Source organism: Triturus cristatus, chromosome 10, assembly GCF_964204655.1.
Source record: "Triturus cristatus chromosome 10, aTriCri1.1, whole genome shotgun sequence".
Lineage (NCBI taxonomy): Eukaryota > Metazoa > Chordata > Amphibia > Caudata > Salamandridae > Triturus > Triturus cristatus.
The window spans coordinates 989,515,656-989,531,080 of NC_140593.1; the positions used below are offsets into that span (position 1 = coordinate 989,515,656).

General features: G+C 48.8%; 1 protein-coding gene across 6 annotated transcripts in view; it reads right to left on the bottom strand.

Moving 5' to 3' along the window:
* PEMT (phosphatidylethanolamine N-methyltransferase) overlaps positions 1-15,425 on the bottom strand; it is a 1,115,620-nt gene that overhangs the window by 27,371 nt on the left and 1,072,824 nt on the right. For 4 of the 6 annotated variants that reach the window (XM_085628938.1, XM_085628936.1, XM_085628934.1 and 1 more), the window contains one exon: positions 8,084-8,158. In XM_085628938.1, coding sequence (XP_085485064.1) covers positions 8,084-8,158 — 75 coding nt within the window. The remainder of the gene's footprint in view (positions 1-8,083; positions 8,159-15,425) is intronic. The other 2 variants (XM_085628937.1, XM_085628935.1) reach the window with 1 other exon arrangement.

Below are 15,425 nucleotides of genomic sequence, written 5' to 3' on the forward strand. Positions count from 1 at the left end.
TCCCTGCTTGAGTTCGACCCTACACACACCATGTGTGACAGGATCACCTCACTACATTTAATAAATATCAGTCAACCCTAAGGAAGGTCTCGTATAGCCCATGAGGCAGGGTGTATTATATTATATGTGTTAAAATACATGTGCAAGCATATATTGCCCCGTGGTAGCATTCTAAACGTAATTCCACCGCAAGTGACCGACCCTCCGTAGGATAACATGGGCTTTACACTGGACATACATACCCCAGATGTCCAACTTAATTATGAAACGGTCGATTTCTTTCATGTTGGGCATCAAACACTATGTTTTTAACCCCTGACACAATGGTGATGTCGAGGTTTAACAAGCATGTACCTAGGTGGTACTTTAGACAGTGCTTACCAAGTTAGCCCAGTTTTCTCTTTACCTTTACAGGCTTTTTCAAGGGTTTGCCGCCATGACAGAGATCTGACCTCATGCTGGGGAGTGTGCTGCTCTCAGAGGTCAGCAACAAAGACCTATGTGTGCAGGAGGTGACGCCTCCGCCCACACAGGATGGTTAGTAAATGGACCCATCATGGCAGTGAGCCTCACAGGGTTCACCAGTGGTGATGGACAAAGGAACTTGTCCCCCATTCGAGGATAAAGCCTGCCCCAGGCACTGTTTTTTGTAGGCAGGCAGGAAAATTAGCTACTCAGGAGGGTTTCTCCTCAATAAGGCTGTCCACACCTCTAGGGTGTAGCAGCTGAAGTGTACAGCCAAGGATATTTTTGGCCATCTTGAATTTAGACTAGAAAGCAGGTTCTGAATAGTTATAGCGACATAAATCCACAGAATGTAGTCACTACAGAGGCGGATTAGCTGCAGGACAAGATGCCCATTGGCTACTAATCCTTTCACCCACTAGCACCCCCTAAATCCTGGTTTTAAGAGGCACCCCTGACACCAGACCCTAAGATTCAACATGATACCAAGAAGAGACCTGTTTCCACAGCAAGGCAGGACTCCACAAAGAGAGGCGCTATGCTTTGCACCTGTGGCAGCCCCCCTGCACCATCTAGATTTCGACTCGACCAAGGAAAGAGACCAGTTCCAAAAGAAAGGTGAACCCTTCTGCAAACTTCAGACATCATAAGAGCCCCCTTGGTCCAGAAGAACTAGTCCCTTGCAGTCGGCAGGCATAAACCTCTAAATCCACAACCTAGAAGTACTGTCCTCGATTGGCCGGGGTGGTCACTCAAAGTCACTGGGCAGGTGGCTTCTAAGAACTGTAGTTCCGATCATTAGCGAGGCTCAGCTTTCAACAATGTTCCGCTGGTCCTCTGGCAGAAGATTTCCTCAACACCAGTGCTTGCAGTTACCAAGGCTTGTTGGTGGTCAGTTTGATTACTACCTGCTTTACTCGACGCTCCAAGAGAAGGGATCCACCTGCACGAATGACCAGTAACCCCGGTGGCTCCATCGTAAAGATCCTGCATTTTTTTTTCACCCTCTCTAGGCATGCCTGCCAGCACTAGTTGCCACAGATCCTGTTCAGCAGCACGGATAGCCAGAAGTCATTCGAGCAACGAGACTCCTGGTCCAAGGCCAGCTCCTTGTATAAGTTCCAAATGGTTTTGCTCAACTCATCCCGCAAGTACCTTTTTGCAAAGGTAGCCATTTAAAGACCGCAAGCCTGATTGACAGCTCTGTTTGACAGCTTAAGTGCGCCTCTGCACCGCTCCCCTGAGCTAGGTAAAATTGTGGTAGCTATTTTGAACTGGTCCAGGGACTCACAAGACCTTAACCCCGAGTGTGTTCTGTTGAACTCACACTCTAAGTAACCAATTGCATATATGTATTTTTCCTATTGACCGCAATGTTAATGTTTCACATTGCTGAAGTACAGATTTATTTAAGGCTTTAAAATTGATAACTCCAGTTATCCTGTAAGTATCAATTTCTTTTTGGTGTCTAAAAATATATAAAAATCAGCTTTATTTTTAAAAATTGGTGTTGAATTTCTCAGAATTGTGTCAACTAGTTATCATCCATGTTGGGGATGTAAGTAGCCTGTCTGCTCTTTCCCACCCAACCAGGACTGAGATAAGGTGTACAAGAGAGTTCCAGAGGTTCATATTTGTGTATTGTGCTAGTATTACATCGTAAGGTACCCCTGCCATACCACATGGTACTTTCACCTTGCAAGAAGAGTAGTGCAAGGGTGGCAGGCAGAAGCCACATGAAAGCTTACCTCTTATGGTTTCGAGGTTCCAATAGGACCTCGAGCTCAGCCACAGCCAGGCATCTGGCTCACACCTGGCACAAGCTTTCAGCAGCTCGCCTAACTCTACATTTGGGCACAGTTTCATAACCGCAACAAAGAAAAGCCCTGTGTGTAATGGTAGCACATTGTTCTCCATTTACGGTTGACATCACGTATGCCTGGCCTTTGGTATGTGATGATGTGAAGTAAAGAAGTGGCGGTGATTGGGCAGTTAAAGGGTGCTGTCAGGTCCTGTATATGAAGACAGAGGCCTCCACCAATGCTCTCCTGGATTATTTTTTTCCAGGCTATTTGATCTCTGGCAGGCAGGGTAGCACCAATGTTTTTCACTCTTGAGAGGAGCAGTAACCAGCGTTATACATGTTATTTTCCCTGAGCTGAGACCGGAAAGACTTGAGGTCAAACATAGTGAGAGGAAGTAATCGGGAACTAGAGTACAAAATTGTCTTAGAGCAACATAAATCCATACTTCTTCATGATCAGGTTAACCTCATTGTCAAACAGTTGCAGGTGTCCTCAACCATCTCAAGAAATATATTTAAAATATTTAAGATTGCATAGGAATTTTAATATCCTTCAAAACTGAGTTAGTACTTTCCTCCTAGAGATTATTTGATTTCTTCCCTACTAAAATCACTAAGATGTTTAAGGACATAAAAGATCAGGCAGGTGGCACCATCAAACTCACTAAAGACAGAGTTCTGATTAAGATCTTGAAAGAACCACCTCACACCTTCTGAAGAGACTGCAGACCATACAGAATTCAATGGCCAGACTAATCGTAGACCTCCCAAAGTAGACCCACATCACCCAACTTGAGAAGCTCCACTGACTACCCATTGAGAATAGATGTCAGTTCAAGATGTTGATCCTCACCTTCAAAGCCCTACACAACCAAGGACCAGCATACATCAAACACCACCTGAACTCCAGCCTACCCTCCAGACACCTGCGCTGCATCACCCTCACCCTCGCTCACACCCCTAGCATCCGCCGAAGCAACAGTGGATGACATTCCTTCTCCTACCTCACAGAGAAGTCCTGGAACAACCTCCCACTTTACCTCCGGACCATATCCTCTCTGCTGGAATTCAGGAAAGGACTCAAGACCTGGCTGTTCAACTGAACCCTTCCCTGCAGCAGGGCTCCCAGTGCCTGGATACCCCCAGGGGTGATTAGCCGCGCCTTACAAGTTCTGTTTGATTGGTTGAAGTCCCTCTGATTAGAGCAAAAATAGATAATGCCATCTTATCAAGCAACGGATCGAGCACTGTGGATAATCCCTGCTTTTTACCCTTTTAGAATGCTTCTTCCCTGTAATAGGAGGACCAGTTCAATCTATCAGTAATGCTTCATAACTTGCCGGACAAGTATGACTGCATTTCAAGAAAGGGGTAGTAACTCCCTTAGTAAAATAAATCATGTTCATGTCTTCCATTTTGAAAAACTAAAGACCCAACAAGGAACTCCTTATGTGGCTCAAATCATGGAGAGACACTAAGCACGCGGGATTATAACCACTTTGAGGATCTGAATCTTCCAGATGAAGGTCATGCAAGGTTCGCCCAGGCCACACACAAATTTCATATTAGTACAATTCAGTTGTGTACTTGGCAGGAAGAGGTGACAGTGTGTAGGATTTCTGTATCTTGATCTCTCAGCCAGCGGCCTTCGACACAGTTAACCATGACATCCTGATAGACCACCTTGAAGTCACTGGGGATTGCTAGACAGGCATTCGATTAGAACATAAAGAGCTTCACTACCTCGCTACTGATCCAGTGAGTCTTCATTCCCATGTGAGGTTCCCCAAGGATAGCTGTCCTCAATTCCGTTTAATACCTACATCCATATTTTTTATGAACAGCACTCTAGACCAAGGTGTTGTCCTAGTATATGGTACCAGTGGTACCCAGGACAGAAATGTAAAAAGGGCCCCAGGGCAGCAGCACTTATTGTGCCACCCTGAGTTACCCAAGTGAAACCAAAAGCTGCTGGTCTGCCATGCCAGCCCTGCACAAGCAGTTTCCCTGCTTGAGTTCGACCCTACACACACCATGTGTGACAGGATCGTCTCACTACATTTAATAAATATCAGTCAACCCTAAGGAAGGTCTCGTATAGCCCACGAGGCAGGGTGTATTATATTATATGTGTGAAAATACATGTGCAAGCATATATTGCCCCGTGGTAGCATTCTAAACGTAATTCCACCGCAAGTGACTGACCCTCCGTAGGATAACATGGGCTTTACACTGGACATACATACCCCAGATGTCCAACTTAATTATGAAACTGTCGATTTCTTTCATGTTGGGCATCAAACACTATGTTTTGAACCCCTGACACAATGGTGATGTCGAGGTTTAACAAGCATGTACCTAGGTGGTACTTTAGACAGTGCTTACCAAGTTAACCCAGTTTTCTCGTACCTTGGCAGGCTTTTTCAAGGGTTTGCCGCCATGACAGAGATCTGACCTCATGCTGGGGAGTGTGCTGCTCTCAGAGGTCAGCAACAAAGACCTATGTGTGCAGGAGGTGACGCCTCCGCCCACACAGGATGGTTAGTAAATGGACCCATCATGGCAGTGAGCCTCACAGGGTTCACCAGTGGTGCTGGACAAAGGAACTTGTCCCCCATTCGAGGATAAAGCCTGCCCCAGGCACTGTTTTTTGTAGGCAGGCAGGAAAATTAGCTACTCAGGAGGCTTTCTCCTCGATAAGGCTGTCCACACCTCTAGGGTGTAGTAGCTGAAGTGTACAGCCAAGGATGTTTTTGGCCATCTTGAATTTAGGCTAGAAATCAGGTTCTGAATAGTTTTAGCGACATAAATCCACAGAATGTAGTCACTACAGAGGCGGATTAGCTGCAGGACAAGATGCCCATTGGCTACTAATCCTTGCACCCACTAGCACCCCCTAAATCCTGGATTTAAGAGGCACCCCTGACACCAGACCCTAAGATTCAACATGATACCAAGAAGAGACCTGTTTCCACAGCAAGGCAGGACTCCACAAAGAGAGACGCTATGCTCTGCACCTGTGGCAGCCCCCCTGCACCCTCTAGATTTCGACTCCAGTGAGTCTTCATTCCCATGCGAGGTTCCCCAAGGATAGCTGTCCTCAATTCCGTTTAATACCTACATCCATATTTTTTATGAACAGCACTCTAGACCTAGGTGTTGTAGGCCAGGCTCATTCATTACTTATCCAGCTCCTTTAAATGTTCTAAAACGCGGAAAGGGTTCAAAGTGGCATCAGGCCAATAACACCCAGGTTCAGGCTGTTGTTCAGAGAAAAAGCTTCAGAAAGTATTGTGAGGGCTTACACACTGTGGCTGGGTGAACGCCACAATGTTTGTCTGAAATAAAAGTATAAATTAATAGAATAATAGGGTGTGTTGGATTGAGGGGAGTATTATATAGATCACAGTTAATATCTACATCAAGCCACTTTGTGGGTGTGTGCAATACAAGCATATATGGATGACATACAATTGTTGCTTAAGTCTGACCAGCTTTCTACCAACTTTTTTGGATGAAAACTAAACTGCGCGGCAGGCATCTAGCGAGAGATGTCATGCAATTTCTTAGTTCTGAATGGCAACAAGACAGAGGTGTTAATCAAGTGAGGACTCCAAGACCTGATCCACAGACTTGGAACTTGCCACTACTCCCATTCCAGTAGAGATGGCCAAGAATCTGGGATTGATATTTGACCTGAAACGGTCTATCTTACCCCCAATATATAAAGTTGTATGCATGGGCCACAAGGCCGTTTAAGGATCTAAAAAATCTGACTATGTCTCACAGGCAAGATCGAGCCAGTGCTGGCTTTCTGTAAAAGAAAGGATCCATCTCAAAGTAGTCTACTCAATTCACGTAGCCCTAGACAAAACTGGCACATTTTTGATGTACCTTCCTGAGCTACAGCCAGCCTGTCTTGTTGCTGCATTCTACAGCCACTATGCTACTCGGTGTGCCCAGTTTTATACGGGTGTGTTTGTTTTGAACCGTGAGCTACTTCCAATAACACTGTTTTTTATAGTCTGGTTTGACAGCGCAACTGTTGCCAAAGCATTTAGGAGCTACACAGCGCCGGACTGGGAACAAAAACCAACCCTGGCGCAGTGCTCGGCCGGCCCCCTGTGAGTTTGGGGGTGCGGCCGAGCTGGTTGCCAGGGCCGATATGGGCCGATTTTTTTACAGGGGCCGATATTGCGGCTATGCTGCAAAAACGGCCCTGTAACGAAAACGGCCCTCAGGGGCCCAAAACCAGTGCCCACCCTGGCGGCCCACCGGGGAAACGCCCGTGCCCGCTACGGCCATTCAGGCCCTGGAGCTACAGCGCGATGAAGTAACATATGAACATTACATCAATACATCTGTTGATGCTACATGTATGTACATGTACATCTTTAGTGTGAACCCAATCTAAAGGGCAGCGGAGAACTGTGTAAGGCCCAAGATAAAAACACAGTCAATGTGTGACAGGAGAGGTAGTTGGTTTCTAGGAGCAAAAGTAGGGAGTTACTGCATTATGATGGAGCATTATATAAAATGGTGAACCTTCAACTCTCCCCTACACTAGAGCATGAGTGGGGCAGTTCCAGTGTGTATAGATGGAGAAGGCCTGATCCCTGCAGTAAGACTGTCAAGGTGCTTTTATTTTAAAAAAACAGAGGGAATGCACCAGATGTTTCTTAAAGCCTCTCCAGTGGATCTTTCTTCCATCTCTGAATAGACTTCAACAGATTTTTATCCAGAGACTCCTGAATAAAAAAAAAAAAAAACGATCAGAATAAAAGAGACAGGTGTGCTCCCAGAACAGAAGCCAACACCCCAAAGTTAGCTCTGAAGACATACCGTGAATGTGAGGAAGAAGATGAGGAGTGTATGCAGGGAAGTGCTAAGAATCCAACAGAGAGGACAACAGTGCAGGCACTCAAAGATGGAGCACAGTATAGGAGAATCATGGAAGGGGACCCCGAGGGACTCAAAGGAGAAGGAGGGTGTGAGGAGGGCAAATAGGAAAAAACGATCTATTGAAGAAAAACTTCTAAATTATTTACACATAAAATAAGTTCAATGAAAGATGTCAGATTAAAACAGAAGAACTAAGTGTGGACCACTCGCTGTGGCCATCAAATACATCCCGCAATATTGAGGGAACTCAGACAGATCTTAGCAGCAACAGAGACCACCTTGTTTAATCATACGTGGGCCAAGAGTGAGGGTGTAGAGAATGTGGAAGAGTAGGTACATAAACACTTTATTAAGGTGGAGGCATGAAAGGGGCTTCCATCTATATGTAGTCTTTAAATCTGACCTCACAGTTGTGGAAATGAGTCGAAAACTGGTAGAAGTTCTTAACATCTGGATTATAGAACAACTAGCAGCCTAGTTTCACCTGGGAGAGATGGGCTGCTAAATGTTTACACGCCTCCGGATGATTTGCTGCAAACATTTTGGGTTAGCTTACTTCGGGGTGAGATAGCTGGGGGCATTTTAAGAGGATTGGCTTTGAAATTAGGAGACCTAGGTTTTAATGTTGGCCATCTTAAGATGCATTCTTGGGCACCGCTATCTCTCAGTAACTCTTCTTGTGCAACTTGTAATATGGAGCGTTATAAAATGAGATGACCCTCACGTTCAGCACATTATACATTTAAGCTAAAAGCAATGCACCTTTTCACTTTCCCAATTTCAAAATTTGGTTTACTGTCGACAAAACCATATACGGTACAAAAGGGGGTGGTGATGGACGGAGCATCAGAACCAATCAAACACTCACACCCAGTCAACAGACAAAACCATATAGTCACAAAGGCAACTTACCCCTCGTACATTAGTGCAATCTTGTAACAAACTCCCACTATCGCTGTGAGGACCAGGCCTGCTGGGCTTGCATTCCTGTGTTTGAGGAAAAGAAAACAAAGATGTATAAAGACAAACACTATCTCACATTTCAGCACTTTATAAGACCATTTAACTTAACATAACATAACAACATAACATGAATAGAGTAAAGAAAAGCAGAGTGTCTCACCCCTGAGATATGCTGCCTCAATATTTGAGCCTAAGAGTGCACTATACCCAGGACTCACTCGTATTTTGGTTTTTACATTATTAAGATTTCATTTTCCAACCTCGCGGTCGTTAGGGACATGGCAGAAGGCAGTGAAAAGCTATGTAAAGGTGGATACAAGTCTGCTGACCATGTCTTTCTTTTCCTGAAGCTCACGTAGCTCAGTGTTTCCCGAACTGTGGGTCGTGAATGATGGGCGGATCTTTTGTGGGTAGTTAAAGCCCAAGCAATAAATAAAAATGCCTTTAAAATCTGTATTAATCTTGTCCAAATTGCTGTGTTAAAAAGACAGAGGTCAAATGACAAATAGCTGCTTATGTTTTTAACATGGGAATTGTTGTTTACAAACTACTCTCACTTTACAGTCCGTAAAGAAAAGTCAAGTGATTTATGGGACATCCTTGCTGGTGTACAGAGAGAGTGAAAGGAAAGGCTGCAGGATGTCATTCTGTGTAACACACACCAAAATGTAAATACCTGTAAATGAACTGTACCCATCGAGCAGTTAGAAAAGTAACAAGCATTGGCATAGCCAATAGGTCTCGCCTTTGGGACCTTATAAGTGTTTAGCCATGCAACAGTTGCATAACTAAATACTTATAAGGTCCCAAAAGTGAGACCTATTGGCAATGCAAAGTGAAAGTGATCGCGATCACGATCAAACATCAAACGAAAGTAATGGCGGTAAAGCGCGCACGCCCGCGCACATGCACTGTGGCTCTAGGCTGGCCTGGTAGCACTTTTTGGAGCCCTCTCAATAAGTCTCGCCAGACCAGCGCATGCGCTGGGTCAGGCGAGACCTAAAAATGAAACACTTTTTTTGTAATTCTGAGGTGTGATGGATGCAAAGATTTTAAAAGGATCTAAACAAATCAAGACACTTTACTTGGTGAAGTACAAATGATAAACATTCACTGAAAACCCAATTTCCATACATTACCATGCGAATTTAGTGGCCATTTCAATGGAAAATGTGCAGTCTGTACCTGACAGTATGCTCCCACAAGATGCTTTAGTTACCACCCCAGTCCATTAGAGCTAGGTGGGTCTCATACGTTTGTTGTTCTAAAAAATAGGTTGTGGTTTAAAAAAGTTTGGGACGCACTTCCGTAGCCAAGTTCTGTGCTCCATTGGCCATGCATTTCCCACTCCCTACACATTTGGTATGGGTGGCTTTTACGAGCTAAGAGCTCCAAGTGCACCATGAAGATACTGATGCTATAGAATAATGCTTTAGGATGCCTGATTTTCGAGATAACCACAAGGTTACGTGCATCAGTTCCTTTCCTTTTGGGGGGCGTGGTTTGGACGCCGATCGGGATGGCGGCGTGAGTCTGCAGCTCCGTGCCAGATCCCGTTAATTATCCTGTAAATCCTCGGAAACACACTGCTGGCGGCGCGGGCTTGCCGCACAGAGCACCGGGACTGCAGAGGAGTATGACTGCGGGCCAACAAGAGGCCATGTGAGGTGCTGGAGCCCGGTCTCGGAGCTGGGAGGTGCTGCGCTCTGAAAGCAAGATGGCGGCGGCCCCGAACAACAGAGCCTGAATAGCGAAGAACGGCGGATCGCGGCTGGGGCGTAGAGCGGATCACCCCCTGCTGTACTGAGCGGAGCAAGCTTCCCGCCGTACATGACTCCACGGACACGGCTGAGGTGAGGAGCGCTTTCCGCCGCAGCGGACATGAGCGATTGAGACGCCCCTCCCCCATCGCCGAACATGGCGGCTTTGCGAGACGGGCCCCGCTTCTTGATTGCAGCCCGGGACGTCCGCGGCTGCCAGGAGCCTGACGGCATCAAGCCATAGAAACCGCACGCAGAGGCGTATAGCGGGGACGGAGCGGGAAAGAAGATTGGTGGACTCTATATCCGACCTCAAGGCTGATTGATTGCCCCCAGCGAAGACCCCAATGAGGCACGGCTCCCTGTGTAGGGACATGACTGTCAAGAGTGGTTTCTGAGCCACAGGGGGAGTGGGCCCAGGCACGATCCAAGGGCTGGCAGGGGGTTCGAGAGATCGGCACACAGCGGTTGTGCGCTGACGTTGCTGGCCCGTCGGGATATCGGACGCACTAGGATCAAGAAGCGCTGAGGGCAGGCGCGCCGGACTGCCGCGGAGCAGCACCCCCCCGGGGTACATTACTGACTTCTCCGAGTTTGTCGGGCTGGGTCTTCCGCGACGTTGTCTTGGAGACGAGGTGAGCCCACACTGCAGGCAACACTGAACTGTGTAGCGAGAGGCCCTTGACCCGCGGGGCGCTCACTGGAATATAGGTGGATGTGACCGCTGCCCACACCCGGAACGGGATGTAATGACCAGTAGACGGCCATCTTGCTACGAGAGTGGAGCATACGGACTGCAAATAAATTGATCCCCGAGCGTGGAGGCCGTGTTTAGAAGAAGACACTGAGACCATTGTGCAGAGGGCGGGCTTGGGGACCCTTTCTCACGTGGTGGATGGACATTGGAACCGGCACGTCCCCCAGAGGTGACCCTGATCTGGCGCTCAAGCAGGGCAAGATGGCCGCTAGGGGCCCTGAACCGCAACTGAATCATGGGCACAACCAGGCGACGGTGCCGGCCGCGGATGGCGGGGCCCATAATGACTCGGAAGGCTCGGCGCAGGAACGTCGCTTGAATAAACGGCTGGATGGAATACTGGAGGCGATAACCGCGACCAAGGAGGCCTTGCATCAAGACATTGCGCAGGTCGCCACTGGACTGGGCCTCTTGAGGGCAGATCATGCTAAACTTACAGATAGAGTGAAGGACAATGAGTTACTGCTTCAAGAGCTCAAACCGGCAGTAGTGACTGCAGAACACAAACTCGCTGATATCCTTGGCCGCCTGGCGACACTGGAGAAACGGGCAGAGGACGCCGAAAGTCGAAATAGGAGGAACAACGTGAGGGTAGTGGGCCTGCCGGAAAACATTGAAGGGGATGATGCGGTGGCCTATATGGAGAACTGGTTTAAAACGATCGTGGCCCCGGAGGGTCTCTCCCCCTTTTTCCTTCTGGAACGATCACACAGAGTCCCGGCCCGCCCGCCCATGCAGGGCCGCCCTCCCAGACCAATGGTGGTCAGACTATTGCATTACAGGGAAAGAGATCTATTGATACAGAGGGCGCGCTCGGTGGGCCCCTTTCAGGTGGAGAATAGCTCAGTCACGGTGTTCCCCGATTATACGCAGGAGGTCCAGAAAAACAGGGCTTCTTTTCTGGCTGTGAAAAAAGAACTGAGGGACGAGGGCATACAATATTCCTTGCTTTTTCCGGCAAAGTTACGAGTGATCTTGGATGGAACGATCCAATTCTTTCAGACCCCTGATGAGGTGTGGTCGTGGCTTGAGTTGTATCGTGCTGGCACGGACCGCAAAGGGAAATGTGAGAAGGAGAGACGGAAGCCGGTCCAGGTGTGAAAATCTCAACGCATCCGCAAACGTAATAAACTCAAGAGAGCAGTGCGGGACGACCAGATGGCGGAAGACAGAAAGGGAGCGCTGGCTGCAACGGCGATCATCACCGGCTCACAATAGGAGAGGATATCGGTGGGCTCGGACTCTGGAGAGGATGGGGGAAAGTCTGGCGGAGACATCTCAGATGTTGATAGTTCTGGGGGGCCGGCGGTAACCCCACAGACGGCCGATGGCCTATTTAACGAATAACACTGGGAGTGAGGCCATATTCACAACTCCTGGTCTAGCTGAATACCATGGTGCTCTGTGGACTAGCAGGTACTGTGTTGAGACACCACATGGGATCATGGGCTCGGGGCGGGGGCCGGGCCTGCTCCGGATCGGCTCTGAATCGCCCTCTCGTTGCCCTTAAGGCCTTCTGTAGTGACGACTACAGAGTAGGGGAATGTGTGGAGTGTTGCAGGTTTGGATGGGGACTGATATTGCATTATTGGGTCCTGTTCTGGGGAGAGGGGTGGGGGGAGTTTGTTGGGGTGTTTTGGTTGGGGTGTTACACTGTGATGCTGTGGGTGGCCAATTGATACTGGTGAAATTGTTGGGTAATGGCTGCAATGGGGACATTACCTAATTTGAAATGCCTCACATGGAATGTCCGTGGACTTCGAACTATGACAAGAAGATATAAGGTACACGCCCATCTGGTGAGGTGAGGCATCCAAATTGCACTACTACAAGAAACTCATTTAACCAAGCAGGAATACACTGCACTGCAGAAGAGGTGGCATGGCCAGGTGTTTGGCACCACGTACTCAGTGTTTGCCAGGGGGGTGTTGGTGTGGGTGAGAGCGGGGGTCCCATTCCAGGCCACGAACCAGCTAGTGGACCCTGAAGGTCGATTTGTGGCGGTGGAGGGGAGGCTATATGGTCAGGAGGTGGTCTTGTGCAGTATATATGCTCCTAATACGGACCAGGCCCGCTTCTTTGCTAGCCTGACAGGCTCACTGGCACACTTCCTGGCGGGCCCTATCTTGATAGGAGGGGACTTCAACTCAATCACTGATGTTGCACTGGATAGGTCGCATCCACCATTGGCCGACTCCCCAGTGCGTCGGTTAGCAGCACACAGGGCAGACTGGCAAGAGAGGTGGGGCCTTATAGATGTGTGGAGGGAGCAACATCCTGGAGTCAGGGACTATTCCTTCTTTTCAGCTTTACATGCGCTGCATGTTAGGATAGACTCCATTCTGTGTAGCGGACCCCTGGCTCCCATTATGGCCCACACGGAGTATCTAACTAGAACTATCTCCGACCATAGCCCATTGCTGCTGACGGTGCAGTGGCAGCGGCCGAGGTCAGCGGTCCCAACATGGAGGCTGCGGCCTGATACATTAGAAGACCTGGTGTTTAGTGATAAGGTCCTTCAGGGCATTGAGCACTACTTTAGGGAGAATGAGGGCTCAACTACCACGAGATCAATAGAATGGGATGCAATGAAGGTGGTGGCCGGGGGCATCTGTATGGGCAGATTTTCGAATGAACGGACGACGGTCCTGGCTGATCTGGGGAAGGCGGAATGTGTGCTGCGGGATTTAGAGCGGCGCAGGTCCGAGCGACCAGACTTACAGGACAAGCTGCTTGAGGCGAAGGAGTTAGTTGCGACTGAAACAGAGCGACTGCGGTGTTTTGATTATAAGTTGTATGTCACCAGAGTGCATGCGGAAAGGGACACGGTAGGAACACTACTGGCTAAGCTAGCTAACCCAGAACCTAGAGGTTGCCCGGTCATGAGCATTAGAACAGAGACAGGGGAGGTAGCCTACTCGCAGACTGCGGTTTTGAAGCGATTCCAGTCGTATTATACAGGCCTATATGAGAGCCAATTGGGGGTGGATGTCTCTACAATAGCCGACTATCTGGAGACTATTCATCTCCCAATGTTGGATGTCGAGACCGCGAGGGAACTGGGCGGACCCATAACGCTATCAGAGATTCGGATGGCCATCAAGCAGATGGCTAGAAACAAAACACCAGGGCTAGATGGTCTACCGATTGAATTTTATGTGCAGTATATTGATGTTTTGGCGCCCAGGCTCTTGGTGGTCTACGCTGAAGCCATGACACTTGGGCGTCTACCCCAGTCGATGAGGGAAGCATTAGTGGTGCCGCTGCTGAAACCTGGCAGGGAGGCCTCAGATGTGACGTCGTATAGACCATTGTCTATGTTGACGGTAGATTATAAAATACTGAGTCGTATCCTAGCCACTAGATTACTGCCACACATGACCATGCTGGTTCATGAGGACCAAGCCGGGTTTATTCCCACCAGGAGCACATCTATAAACATTCGCCGCCTGGTTCGCATAATAGACAGCGCTTGGAACCTTGATCAGAAACCAGCAGTATTATCGGTGGATATCGAAAAGGCTTTCGACAGCCTGGAATGGGGGTACCTCGATGAGGTGCTAGAGAAGTTCGGTCTGGGAGATGGCTTTGAGCGTTGGACGAGGGTCCTCTACTCCTCTGCCACTGCCAGGGTATGATTGGGATCTGTTATATCCTCAGATTATCCGGTGTGCAGGGGGACGAGGCAAGGTTGCTCGCTATCTCCCCTGTTGTTTGCCTTGGTGATGGAACCTTTGGCGGCACAGGCGAGGACAGGGACGATGTACAATGGGATTGGCTGTGGTGAGGAGACTCATCATATATCATTGTACGCTGATGCTCTCTTGCTGTACCTAGAAAATACCGAAGAAGCTCTGGTAGGGGCTGTGGGGATGCTGTCGGGTTTTGGCAGGCTATCGGGCCTCAAGGTAAACTGGAATAAAACTTGTGTTTTCCCGCTGCGGGCGGATACGCCGTATCCCCCTCCCACAGTAGATGTGGTCTGGGAGGATACATGCTTCACCTATCTGGGGGTCCGAATCTACCACGACATCACGAACCTGTTAGAAGGTAATATAGGGCGTTGTATAAGGGCCCTGAAAGGGTGCATGACCTTCTGGGCCTCCCTCCCGTTATCGGTGCAGGGCCGAGTTGCATTGTTAAAGATGGTGGCTCTGCCTCGGCTGCTCTATTACTTCCGTACCCTGCCAATCTGGATCCCACAGCGGATCTTCAAAGACCTGAGGACGTTGATTATTGGCTTCCTTTGGGGGAGCGGACGGCGTAGGGTGGCATTGACTACTCTGATGCGGCCCAAAATCGAGGTAGGGTTGGCGGTCCCTGATTTTGAATTATATTACCTGGCGGCACAGCTACAAGTTTTAACGCAGAACGTTGCTAAAGTGTTTAGAGGCCCGGAACAAGAGAGGGGGACCGGTATCCAGAGACACATTTTATCTTACATAGTCATGCAACAGAAACTGGATCTGAGAGGCTTATCCATAGAGGAGAGAACTCTTCGGCTGTGCTGGCACAGGAGCATGAAGAGAGCGAAAGCAGCACGACCGTATGCACCGGAGATCCCTCTGGGGATGCTGACGGCGTTGCCGCATGGAGGCGACTGGTCCCCGTTGGCGGAGTGGGAAGAGTTAGGGCTGCAGATGGTAGGGGACCTCTATGTCGACGGGGTGCTTGCCCCCTTCCGGGTGTTGCAGGATCAGTTTGGCCTCCCGGATGGGAGTTACCTCCTGCATGCGGCGGTGATTGCAGCGATACAAAAGCACTGGAGGGAAGG